This window comes from Telmatherina bonti (genome assembly GCF_933228915.1).
Source record: "Telmatherina bonti genome assembly, chromosome: 20".
Taxonomy (NCBI): Eukaryota; Metazoa; Chordata; class Actinopteri; order Atheriniformes; family Telmatherinidae; genus Telmatherina; species Telmatherina bonti.
The window spans coordinates 19,051,654-19,063,792 of NC_136618.1; the positions used below are offsets into that span (position 1 = coordinate 19,051,654).

Here is a 12,139-nt window from a genome sequence, read left to right on the forward strand (position 1 = left end):
TCTCACCTGCCCTCTTGGCTTTTGACTCTTTGCTAGTTTGTGGTCTGTTGTGGAAGCTCACTCCTCCCCCCCGCATTAAAATAGAGAGAGAAACAAATCAAACTTTTCTCCCCAGCGCCTCTGACCGCAGCGTTACGTCATCGCCATAAAGCTTTCAGTGGAAAATGATAAAGAATGTCATATTAACGAGAAAGCCACACAAATACGCATGTCGCATCAAAATATCCTGCTGTTAGGTCATCTACACTGCACACGTTGACAGCTTGCCAGAAACAGCAGGCACAAAGTGTCTGCTGAATTGACTTATTAAAAGAGTGAGGGTGAAATCATTTTTCCGTTGCCATGCAATCATTTTTAAACTTAAAAAAAAAAAAAAAAAAAAAAAAAAAAATATATATATATATATATATATATATATATATATATATATATATATATATATATTTGGCATTTTGCTTCCAGCATTCAATGGTAAATCCATAAGTTTTCCCACGATCTGTCTCACTATTGTGTCATAACTCAAGTCAACACGTCTGGGAATGTCACGGTGTAATCGCTTTAGAAAAAGACACAAATTACAATAAATTCCCCTAAAATACGCTCCTGGAACTTTTAGGGAGCATGTTGGAGCCTACAGCGTCACCTAGTGGTAGAAAGGTGCACCAAACGAGCTTGTCTAGCAAAGTAAAGGCTGAAAACCATCATAAAAATTTATTCTAAAAATGATAAATGATTATTTTTTTATGGTTCATGATGATTTTAAAATAAAAATAATGTATTCTAGCTTGGAGGTCTCTTTTTTTCTCCATTCCGGTTCATTTTCTGTTCCGTTTACGATGGAAATCTTTAAAAACATGGAGATCATCTCAATGAATCTGTCACGGTAGTAAACCTGGGTACTTCACTGCATTGAAAGACTGGTTCTCCTAAAAACAAGTTGGTTAGTTTGGCAGTAATTTAAAAATATTGCTCAACATTTTTGCATCCATTGGTATGCCTTCTCATAAAGTAAAGAATACTTGGCCGATATACTACCTTAAAAAATGGCCCAGATTGAACCAAAATTTGTCATTTTGGGTTTGCATCAGTTAGATGTTTAATTAGTTCTCAGTAATAACTATATTTAACATTGCATTTCTTCAGCGTATAGGTACACCTATGTCCTCGATTTGAGCTGCAGTACAAACCCCTACTTTGTAAATGAAACATTCAGTTTGAAGTCAGCGCTGGTTTAGTTCCTCTGTGAGAAATCATTAATAAATGGGAAGACAAGTTAACTATAAGTGATTTATCACTTATGCAGTTATAACTGTAAACTTGTAATTTTGGGTAAAGGTACCTAACAAGGTAACATAATTTAGGGAAAAATGCATATTTATATCTTTTACAAGCTTATACAAAAACATAACTTTGTAATTGCTACTTGCTAGAATATATAAAGCAGAATAAAACCACAACTTACAGTTAGGCAGTCGCTTCATGAATTTTTCCACTGTAGGACATAACTGAACACAACACTTGATCCAACCTATCATGATGCACTTTAAAGGTTGCGTTCCAACAATGTCACGTGCAGTCTAGCAACCACAAAATCATATACTTACATTATCAGTGATAATAACAGTTTCAAGAAAGTGAAGGACAGAGATTAACATTCTGGCACTAAGTTTGAAAATTAAATTAGGTCATTACCCCATGTTTATTTTATTTTTTTAATCTTTATTTGAAAATATTCTGTCAAACACATAAAAAGAAGTGGAATAACTGAATATGAACATGACACAAATCAAAACTCTCCAAACTAGTCTGATAGGACTTTGGTGCAAAAGAGAGTAAGCAATACAGATATCACACAACGTAGAAAAGCAAAGGAGGAAAAGGCAACCCAGGCTTCTCCGTACTCAAAAATATTTGGCAACTGCCAGCAAACATTTTAGAAAACTCACTTGTATACAAAAAAAAAAGAAAAAAAAAACGGTAAATAAATACTAGATATGCTCCAAAAGCACAAGACAATGAGTCACTCATGCCAACATAACCCAAAGCCATCAAGAAAATCAGGCTCACACCCTTTCAAATGCTAATATGCAAATCCTGGTAAAATATAAAAGTATGTGCGCTGCACTTCTTGTCACTCATGATAAAACTCTTATAAAAATCCTTTAAAACATATAAACATCAAGCAGAAACAATTTTCTGCATTTTTTTTGTAACAAAATACATCCACGGTCAAACTCAATCTTTTTCACATAGAACCATTTTGTTCTATGTACATCTTTGACAATGAGGCTGCCATTGACTTTGCCAGTTCTTCGTCTCGTTTCCGTTGCATCTGCGAGTGTCGACACCAGTCCTCATACTCTGGGTTAAGAAGACATCTGTCTAAGATGACATCATAGTGACCATTGCTGAGCCAACTCAGCCAGATAGCTGGTTTGGAAGCATCCTCCTCCCCAAGATAGTGCACCATGGTGGAGACAGTGGGGCTTTCCAAACTGCCCCCAGTTGTAAGATGAATGTTGACATTCAGCATTTGGCTCATAGCAAGAAGCTCGGGGTAACCAGCCCAGGCGCCGTCTTGTGCTGCATTGATCAGGAACTCCCCTACGTCCCCTTCAATGATGGGGTTGAACTCATCCAAGTGGTCAGCGATGTGGTGGACCGTCTGCTCCCGCAGCTCCCCGTGTCTGGCCTGATCCCCATATGTGGCTTTGCAGATAGCTCTGTACAAACAGTTGCCATCGGGAATGATGTGGTACCTGTATTTGTGCCTCTCCTGGAGGTACATGTTCTGCTTCTCCACTTCAGCCAGGTAGCGGGTGACTTTGTCATTGATGTCTCTTTTCTGCAGGGGGGACTCCTGCAGAACACTGAGCTCAAAAGCCCGTCTCTCATCTGATGCTGGAGATCTGACACTGTTCATACCACTAAAATCATCTTTTTTCAAGTCTTGGTGCTGGGCTGCTCTTTGGGGAGCCTGATCCCCTTCGTGTGAGCCCCATCCATTACTTTTACAGGGGGCAACAGTCAGTGAAGCTCCATCATCCTCACACGGATGTCCCACCATTCTCCGGGGGTCTTGTGCTGTGGGTCCACTGATGTTTTCCCAATTAAAAACGTGGTTTCCAGAAAACTCTGGGGAGTCTGGGAGAACCTCATCAGCCCCATTTCTCAGATGATCTATCAAGTCCACCATCATATCAGAGTCAGAGCCGCTGTGGACCATATCTTCACCGTTTGGCAACTTAGGAGAAGGTGTTTTGGTTTTGGCCTCTCGGACGATGTGAACAGGTACAGACCTCTCTACTCCATCCGGTCTGCGGATTAATATCTCAGCCGTCGATGTGAAGTGAACTGGTCTCACGGATGAAGCTTCGTAACACAAAAAGGCAGGCATGTTTGCGGAAGACGCCGTCTCTGGCGCAGTATCACCACCGCTACTTGCAGAACTTGAGTCAAGTTGTGTAAATCCTGGTCTGGCTGTCTCGGAGGGATTTTGTGTCGTTCCGTTCAAGCGCCCGGACGCGGCTGATAAAGTTATTGTAACTTTGCGAGACGACCTCGGGTAGTGTGTCAGCACACTGTTGTACAGCTGCATTTTGAAACAGTCCTTTATACTGAACGCCGCAGCCGGGCTGTTACGAAAAGATGACAACAGCAGCTAAAAATACCCTCCATGTGATCAACAACAGCAAAGTTGTAGGGGACGTCTCCATGACCAGGAGTCCTTATCACTGACACGCAGAGACGACGAGACTGTCCAGTTTAACTTTCTTGCGTCATTTGCAGTTGGGGTGCCTCCCTAATTTTAGACTTCAACTCGTAACCTGACCCTTTTAGTCCAACAGACCCAGCAGATAACTCTACTCGGATAACGTCCGTTTTAAAGACTTCAAAATACAAGCCAATGTTAATTTGATTCCTGTTTCATTGCTTTATTAAACTTTCCATAAAGAATCAACCTCTGCAAAAAAAAATTAAAAAGAAAAAAAGAAAGTACTTGCCAACTTTAATAATATTAAATAATCAACATAATCGCCTTGGTTGGCATTTAATTAACTTCTTGAAAAGTTCAGTTACATGCAAGTAAGGGAAAAAAATATTTCTTTAAATAATTCAAAGTATATTTTATTTGAATGCATGTACTGAAAAAAATTAATTTTACAGTAGGCTACCTATGAAGAATAGTTTATTACAACGGTTTTTGTAATAAACTATAAGTATCTTATAGGGTCATAAAGCCATTAAAACGATTTCCTGAGTTCTGTAGACTCAAATAAGATCCATCTTTCATGACGATCCGGAATGGGCCTGATTTCTGTAAGTTCACTGCAAAAACAGTGTCACTTGCATTAATTAAACAAATACAAAATAAGTAAATGAATAATTTACTGGAATTGTTTTAATCACTTCTATGACACTAAAAAAAATGCTTCTAAAGTGGACTCATCTACAAAATGCTAGGTGTCGCATCAATATACATATTTTTACTCACCTTTTAATATCCAATATAATTTTCAAATCCTATTAAATGCATTTTCAATGTTCATTATTCACATTTGCTCAAAATCAATGATAATGCAGGTACAAAATAGCTACTGTTAATTTTGTATGTATGAAGTTATTAACCTAGTCTCTTACATCTTCTTTAGGCTGCTTAGTAGTCTACAACACTTCGACCAGTGATCACCACTGACAACATTAATGTTAACATTAATGTTGTCAGTGGTGTAGTCCAGGGTATACGCAGGTATACAGAGTATACCCACTTCTTTTTCAGTCAGGATTGAGTATACCAACTTCTAAACGCCCTGTGGTGCTGCTTTTACTATTACAAAGGTCTCTACGCATGTACCTACATTGCCCAGCAGCTGAGTTAAAGCTTGTTACATACTCCACGAGAAACGAGATTTTTTTTTTGTTTGTTTTGTTTTCGAGGCTCCGAGAAGAAAATGACGTCATGTTCTCATGCGGACGTGTTTGAAGACAGTTCTCGACACACCTGGCTGGCAGAACTTTATTCTTGCGGGGCTCCGATTAGTAGGCCTATCGTGTGATTGGTCGGACATTTGAGGTGGGCGTCGTTAACACGGAGAAAGCATGAAGCGGAGTTGCTGCTTCCGCGTTTTTGCTGTTGCAGGTTACCACAGTTACTACAATGGTGCAGTTAGCCATCAGTTAACTTTAGCAGATAGACATAATAAAGATATGCATATATGTCTATGAACCTATCTCTCACTTGTCTGTGTGACCGTATTGTGCCAGTCCTTTCATAACTATTCCTCCCTGAAACCAAAGAGCAGAAATAATGTGACAAATATACAGATCATTTTTTTTGGGTGAACTAAATAGAGTAGTCTTAAATGTGATTTTTTTTCTTAAATAGTGTTTTTGGGCTACTTTTCTGTTTTTAAAAAAAGGTGAAAAATTGAGAGTATACGCACTTCTCGAGGGACCACTACAGCACTGAATATTGTTATCTAAAATAGAGTTTAGGCTGTGAAATTAGGCTGAAGCCTTCAGTAGTTTACAACTTCCCCTGTCAAACTGCAAAAAAATCAAAATATATTTATAAAGAATCTCTCCATAAAAGAAAATACTAAAAGTACACGAACGAAAGAGGCTTAAATTGTAAAAAAATAAATAAATAAATAAAATAAATAATAAATTAAAATGAAAAAGAGAATATTTAAGTATTCTGAAAGAAAAACTCCCAATTTCCGGTTTTGCTCTTTGGTTTCCTGTTTTTAACTTGACGCAGCTCTGCTGCTTATATGAACCTTGTATTTACTGTCTACGGCTTTAACTGAAGCCATCCAGGATGCATGACGGTCCCAGAGCGCGTGTGAGCTTTACCAGACATGACAGGTTTAATAACTCATACCTCTGACTAACCCTTCCTTAATAAGGATGCACGACTACAGTTATTCAAATTTTCAATGTGCTAATATTGTAAATAATGATAACTACAATAATCACAACAACAACAATAATAACAAGAGTAGTAGTATGTTAAGGAAAAACACTATTTAGCTCTTATTTGTTTAATATTTTATCATAAAAATTTAAAGCTAAAAATGTTTAGGCTACATGTTAACATGTTTTATATAGCTTATGTAAACAAGAAGGATTCTGAATTCAAGAAAAAAATTACCAAAAAAAAAAAAATAAAGATAAAAAAAAAACCCGCAATAAATCTTACTTGTAAAACATTCAGTGACCGTTAGGTACCTCACAGTCTCCGGCTTGCCAAAAAGTCTCATATGTCTATTTTTAACACTTAGTCATACTCTTAAGCTTGCGGAGTTTGCTGGGAATCTGGGCGCTTAATATTGACATAACTTCGGTGAAGTCATTTCCCACTTTAAGTGTAACGTAATCAGCGTTACAGTTGCGACTTTAAATGTAACATTATCTACATAATATATAATACTGGAAGTTCTATCTTGAAACCCGATGTTCATATCAAACTATCTTTTCATCCAAACGCTGTGACCTCGTGACGGATCCACAAATTAACCACCAGAGGGAGCCAGAGGACTTATTGTTTCTCACGTTCCGTATCATTGAAATACGGTACTCACTGTAAACACTAGGGGGCGACATTTCGCTTAAATGAAAGGCAACAATAGTTGTTTGGAACGAATGCATGCAAAGAGACTATGCTACAGCAGCTGTCGCAAGGTTGTGCTCCGCATACAAATGAAGGCATTGATCGCTACCCTCGCAATCCTGTTGTATTTTGTAGCCTGAACTGCTGCACTAAGCTCCAGCTGCAAAGAGGCTGGGTCAATGTCCCTCTACTTCGACTGGATTTGGTCAGAAATTGGAACAGCACTTTACATAATGTTAACATATTGGATTAAATGAGGCGGGGAAGATGAAGTCGGTTTCTTCGTGGATAAACCAAAAGGGAAATAGAATATTATAAGATAATTTAATGGGTTTTTTGTTTATCCATAAATAGGTAACAACTAGGGTGTCCTGTTGTAAAACATTATGGTTGTTTGCAATCAATTCTATATAGCACACTTAAACAGCAGACGGCGATTTAGAAGAAAAACCCAAACTTATTGTCGAATACAAGACAAAACAACAAAAATAAAAAAATCTCAAATATGTATCTTCATTTAGCATTAATGTGATGTGTGTAATTTTTTTTAAAAGTGTGGTTTGTTCCACGAGGTCCGCAGTGCTCCAGCAGCCTTTTGTTTTTGTTGTCAGTTCTGCTGCCTGTCTAAATCAACGCCCTCTTCCTGCATATCATAACATATTGAACACATTGTTCATGTTTATTTAAGAAAGTCCGCAGTAGTTAAAGCTCAACAAAACCGTAACCATGTCAGTAGATCAAGCCATGCTGATGTCAGAGATTTTCTCCCCTGCTCTCCGTGGTGGGAGGATCTCTGTGCGTTGAGTCACGCAGCTGTCAAAGATAGCTGTCACCCAGTTTCAGGATCAAACACACACACACTGAATGAGGAAAGGGCTGAGAGCCGAAGGGACTCGGAGATCTCAGGTAACCCCCTCTTTTCATCAAGTCTGCGAACACGGAGCAGAAGAGTGAGACTTAAAGGGGAACAAAAAGGGAGAAGAACAGAGTTTTGATGAATAAGGATTTTCGGATACACGCGGGAGATATCTGGAGAGAAGAAAAAAACAAAAACACGGCACGAAAACAATTTTCTTCTGCGCTTGACGAGGAATTACTGGGGATTTTCGGAAGGAGATGAAGACGAAAAAGTGTAAGTGTGATGTTTTGGAGATTATTGTAAGAAGAAAATGAGTCGTGGGGGCACGTTGGAGTGAGTGTAGATAACGTTTAACTGTGCCATTTCCCTCATATGCAAACCATGCAGCCTATTGTTTCCTTTCCAGACATGACAGGGGGCTTTTTCTGCCATGTGCTGGCGCGATGTCAAAAGTCGATATGGCTGCTTTTCACCCATCATTCGACATTCTCCAGATATCTTTTATGAGTGTGGGTTTCCTCATTAGCACGACTGTATCGACGTGTGCTGTTTCTCGAGTCACCGTGTAATTTATAACTTTATCGCCTTTTGAAGATGGCAAACGGAACTAGAAGACGCAATCATAACTGAATAAAAGCTTACATAAGAAGCCTATAATAGCTACATTTGAAACGAAGTGGCAGTGATGAGAAAGGCTGAAGTTGGCAACTTGAGTTCGTGAGTTTGTAACATTCTCACAATGTTCGAGCTCTTTTAAAAAAAAAAAAAAAAAAAAAGACAAAAAAATCAATGCTTCGTATCTTTTCACTGTCTCTCACAAGTGTGAACACCTTTAGCACCTTTAAATTTGATTGAAATCCAAATGTAGGCTACTGTTCATCCTGACCTCATTGTGGGAAGTTGCTGTTGCCTTGTTCGTGGACCTCGTGGTGCAGCGCGCACACACAATAGAAAGCCTCCCATGAGTTGTCTTAAACTTACAAAACCAGCTATTTCATTGGGGTTGGGTAGTTTTCTGACTATCTCGTTGATTCTCAATATTTCAGAAAGTGGTAGGTTTACGATAAACTAACATTTTACGTGTGGAAAGTTTTGCATTGCATACAAAGAAACACGCAGCCCTGGGTTCTTTTGTTTAGTCTGGAGACGCTGATTTGCAACAGGTCTCCCCTCCCCCTTCCCCTCTCCTTCCTACGTAATTACCTCATCCTGTTGGCCGCTCAGACTTGGGAACTTTCTTCCTCTTGTCCCATTAGTCTGTTCAAGAGCAAACCGTGTAAACTAGTAGATGAAATAAAAATGTTTTCGCCGCTGGCTGCTGCACAGAAAGCTGCTGTTTCAGGTATAAATGGTTATCTGAACATCAAAAGCCTCTTGTCAGTCTTGTGGATTTTTTTCTCTTAAGTAGAATAAAGCCAGATATTCTTATTATGCACCAGATTGGCCCTTCTGTTTTAATAGATACTGGCCACCTGACTAATGCCAAATTGAAAAATAGGATTAAAGTGGGGCTTAAAAGCAGTTTAGTGTCACTTATCTGAGCAAAACTATTACCATTCACAGCCAATCAAAAGCCCCAAAACCTGTTTGATCATAAGTAGATTTAATCTAAAACAGAAACCTGGAATGTAAACTTTGTAAATTGACCTCAGCTGGTCTTCAAAACAAAATCTGCCTTAACATGGCGTTTCTGTGTTCTCAATCTGCCTTGTGTTTGTCGAGGCAGGTTTTATAACTGACACAGCATCAGACCAGCCTTTGTGACGCCCCCCCCCCCTTCTTTTCCTCCCCCTCCTTACACCCTCCCTAGCTGCTTATATGAATCACATGGCTGAACTTGACAGCTTGCTTCTGACACATCAGCTGCCTCCCAGACAGCCTGCATTTGGCTGAGGTAGAGCAGCAACAGTTCATCCTACTTTAAAGGATCGTCTTTGTCCTCACGCGCTCCCCTTTTCTCCCATCTTGCGCAGGTTTGATGATGCTGTCAGGTAGCGAGACGGATGATGAGGATAGCGTGGACACCCCTCTGGATCTGTCGTCCAGTTCGGGAAGCAACGGGAAGAGGAAGCGGCGAGGGAACCTGCCCAAGGAGTCAGTCCAGATCCTCAGGGACTGGTTGTACGAGCACCGTTACAACGCTTACCCATCTGAGCAGGAGAAAGCCCTTCTCTCCAAGCAGACCCAGCTCTCCACACTGCAGGTATGGACACAGATACTGAAGAGTTATTATTGGCCAAGCTTTTGCAGCTTGTAAAAACTAAGAGTGTAAACAGGCCACTGTGAAAGTCAAGAGTTAACAAGTACCAGCTTGTCTGAACCATTTCCTGTGCCGATGGCAAACAAAACATGACACATCAACAGTGAATTGAAGGTCATCCAGACCAGCTTGACGTTGCAACATAAAAGTACATGAGACAACATGAGTAAACTCACTCCCTGAGTGCTCTGAGCTTGGCTGAGATACTCGGACAGGAATTTCCCTCCCTCCAGCCCCTTTCCATCCCAGCTGTCTGGGAACAATGCAGAGTCATTTACATAGTTAGAGCTACAAGCCTCACCAAGCCAGTTACGACTAGCCGGGAGGAGTAAGAAAGAGGGGAGATGACTGTGATTAGTGCTCTAACAAAAGAGATTAGTTCTTATTGAAAGGTCTTTTTTTTTTTTTTTTTTTTTTTTAAATAGAAATTAAGAAGTTCATACTGAACTGTGTGAAGGAAGTTACTGTTTAGCTTATTGTGGTTTATTGTTTGTCATTTCTGCAGTGCTAAAATGATTAATAGGTGGGATCTTCTGTTGTTCAAACACCGAGTGGGAATTAAAACAAAAAAGTTTAAAAAGTAGAACGCGAGTGAACCAAGCAGCTACACTAATAGGTATTGTTTCCTTTCTAGGTGTGCAACTGGTTCATTAATGCTCGGCGGCGACTTCTTCCAGAAATGCTCAGAAAAGATGGCAAAGACCCCAACCAGTTTACAATCTCCAGGAAAGGGAGCAAGGCTGGTGACAGCTTCTCTGACAGTTCCCAGTCCCCAAAACACAACAGTCCCGCTGCAGGTACAGAGGAAAGCTGCGACAAGCGCGTCCTCCACCCTTCCAGCTTTGAGCCGGCCGTGCCCAGCGTCCTGAGGAAGGGCTCATCCCCCTCCACACCCTCTCCAACCTCCACGTCTCCCTCTCCAGGCCTCGTGCCCACCCGGCCGTCTGTCATCTGTCACACCACTGTCACCACAGCAATGCAAGCCAGCCCGACAGCTTCCCACCCATCAGTGCCAGGAATGAACTGTGACAAGGCAGCTGAGCTGTTGCAGTCCGTGCAGGCTCAGGCGCTGCTCAGGTGCCGGGATGAAGGGCTGAGCAGCCAGCTGCTCCCCACTGCCACCACCATCCTCAGCTGCACCAGCATGGAGGGCAACCTGAGCCCCCGCAGCGGGCTATTCAACACCCCTCCCCCAACTCCTCCAGACCTCACACAAGACTTCAGCGGCTTCCAGCTCCTGGTGGATGTGGCCCTCAAGCGGGCTGCAGAGATGGAGCTGCAAGCCAAACAGCTGGTTTCCTAAAGGAGAAACTTGACAGCAGAGGAGGGAATGGAGGCTGACTATTTGTCTCAACTGTAGAACTCTTCAGTTCAGTGACTTGTCTGCACGTAACGGAGAACAAAATCCACATGGAAGCCTGATCATTTCTATTTTTGGTATACCAATCAATATGTTTTTTTTTAAGTAAAAAAAGAAAAGGAAAAAAAAACTGTATCGAGGTGCCTTGGCTGTAAGTTGTTTATTCATTTCATATACGTGTGTATGTATCTACATGTGTATTTTATTTGCACACAGGGACCAAAAATGTTATCAGAAATGCTGCCTGTCTTTATGTCTTTACATTATACTGAATATCAAGGTAGAGAGTGGAGCAAGAAATAGAATCGGTCGCATAGATGAGTTGGATCCACACATATTTACAGTTTAACATTTCAGAGTTCAGTTCACGATTGGTCTGCCTGATTTGTTTGCACACTACAAGGTAAGAGGAGGTCATCTCAGTGTCTTAACATACTTTGCTCTTGGCATCGATGGCAAACTTATTCACTACTGTAGTAAACAAGTGTTTTCATGAGTATAGTTTTGATTTTGTGATTTACTTTTAGCTGTTTTAAAAGAAGAAAAAAATAAAACTATGCTTTCTTTTCATTTAAAAAAAAAAAAACAGTTTTCCAACTGAGGGATGTTTCAGATGACCAGTGTAGCAGGTTCTTAGACTGAGCCTTCATCCCATCACTCAGCGAAAACGACGGCCAGTGGACTGGAAAACAAAACACTACAGATGGTTTTTGTTTTTTTGTTTTTTTTTTCTGTATTTGCTGTTTTCATGATTTTGACAGACATTTTTTCTTAAATTCACCAAAAAACTAGCATTTTCATGTATAATAGGACCATGTGTATAGTCAATGTGACACGATGCCCAATGATGTGATTTTTTTTCCATACTGTGCAATGTTTGTGGCAAATAGGGGTCACATGGGATTCAAATAAAGTTTTGTTTTTTTCTACATCTCGTAGTTTTAGCATTTTTATTCACTTATTCAGTAAACTTAATATACATTTACACCAGAGATATTCTTGTAAATCCTGCTAAACCTTTGTAGATCACAGATTTATTCCTCAAGG

The 12,139-nt window shown here is 40.2% G+C and overlaps 2 protein-coding genes across 3 annotated transcripts; one reads left to right on the top strand and one right to left on the bottom strand.

Moving 5' to 3' along the window:
- Positions 1-1,744: 1,744 nt before the first annotated feature.
- Positions 1,745-3,708, bottom strand: otud1 (OTU deubiquitinase 1). The gene has a single exon (XM_079259383.1). The coding sequence runs from the start codon at positions 3,596-3,598 to the stop codon at positions 2,246-2,248; it is 1,353 nt and encodes a 450-aa protein (XP_079115509.1). The 5' UTR covers positions 3,599-3,708; the 3' UTR covers positions 1,745-2,245.
- Positions 3,709-5,829: 2,121 nt separating this feature from the next.
- Positions 5,830-12,023, top strand: tgif1 (TGFB-induced factor homeobox 1). 2 transcript variants are annotated; one of them, XM_079259746.1, is made up of 3 exons: positions 5,830-5,868; positions 9,446-9,675; positions 10,367-12,023. In XM_079259746.1, exons 1-3 carry the CDS (start codon positions 5,862-5,864, stop codon positions 11,033-11,035), a joined length of 906 nt encoding a protein of 301 aa, XP_079115872.1. In that variant the 5' UTR covers positions 5,830-5,861; the 3' UTR covers positions 11,036-12,023. The 2 variants fall into 2 exon arrangements, with proteins under 2 accessions (XP_079115872.1, XP_079115871.1); XM_079259745.1 differs by lacking the exon at positions 5,830-5,868 and adding an exon at positions 7,486-7,745.
- Positions 12,024-12,139: the final 116 nt, after the last annotated feature.

Coding starts and splice junctions, on each gene's coding strand:
- tgif1 (XM_079259745.1), top strand. Junction 9,676..10,366: donor CCCAGCTCTCCACACTGCAG/GTATGGACACAG, acceptor TTTCCTTTCTAG/GTGTGCAACTGGTTCATTAA.
- otud1 (XM_079259383.1), bottom strand. CDS start 3,598: ATGCAGCTGTACAACAGTGTGCTGACACACTACCCGAGGTCGTCTCGC.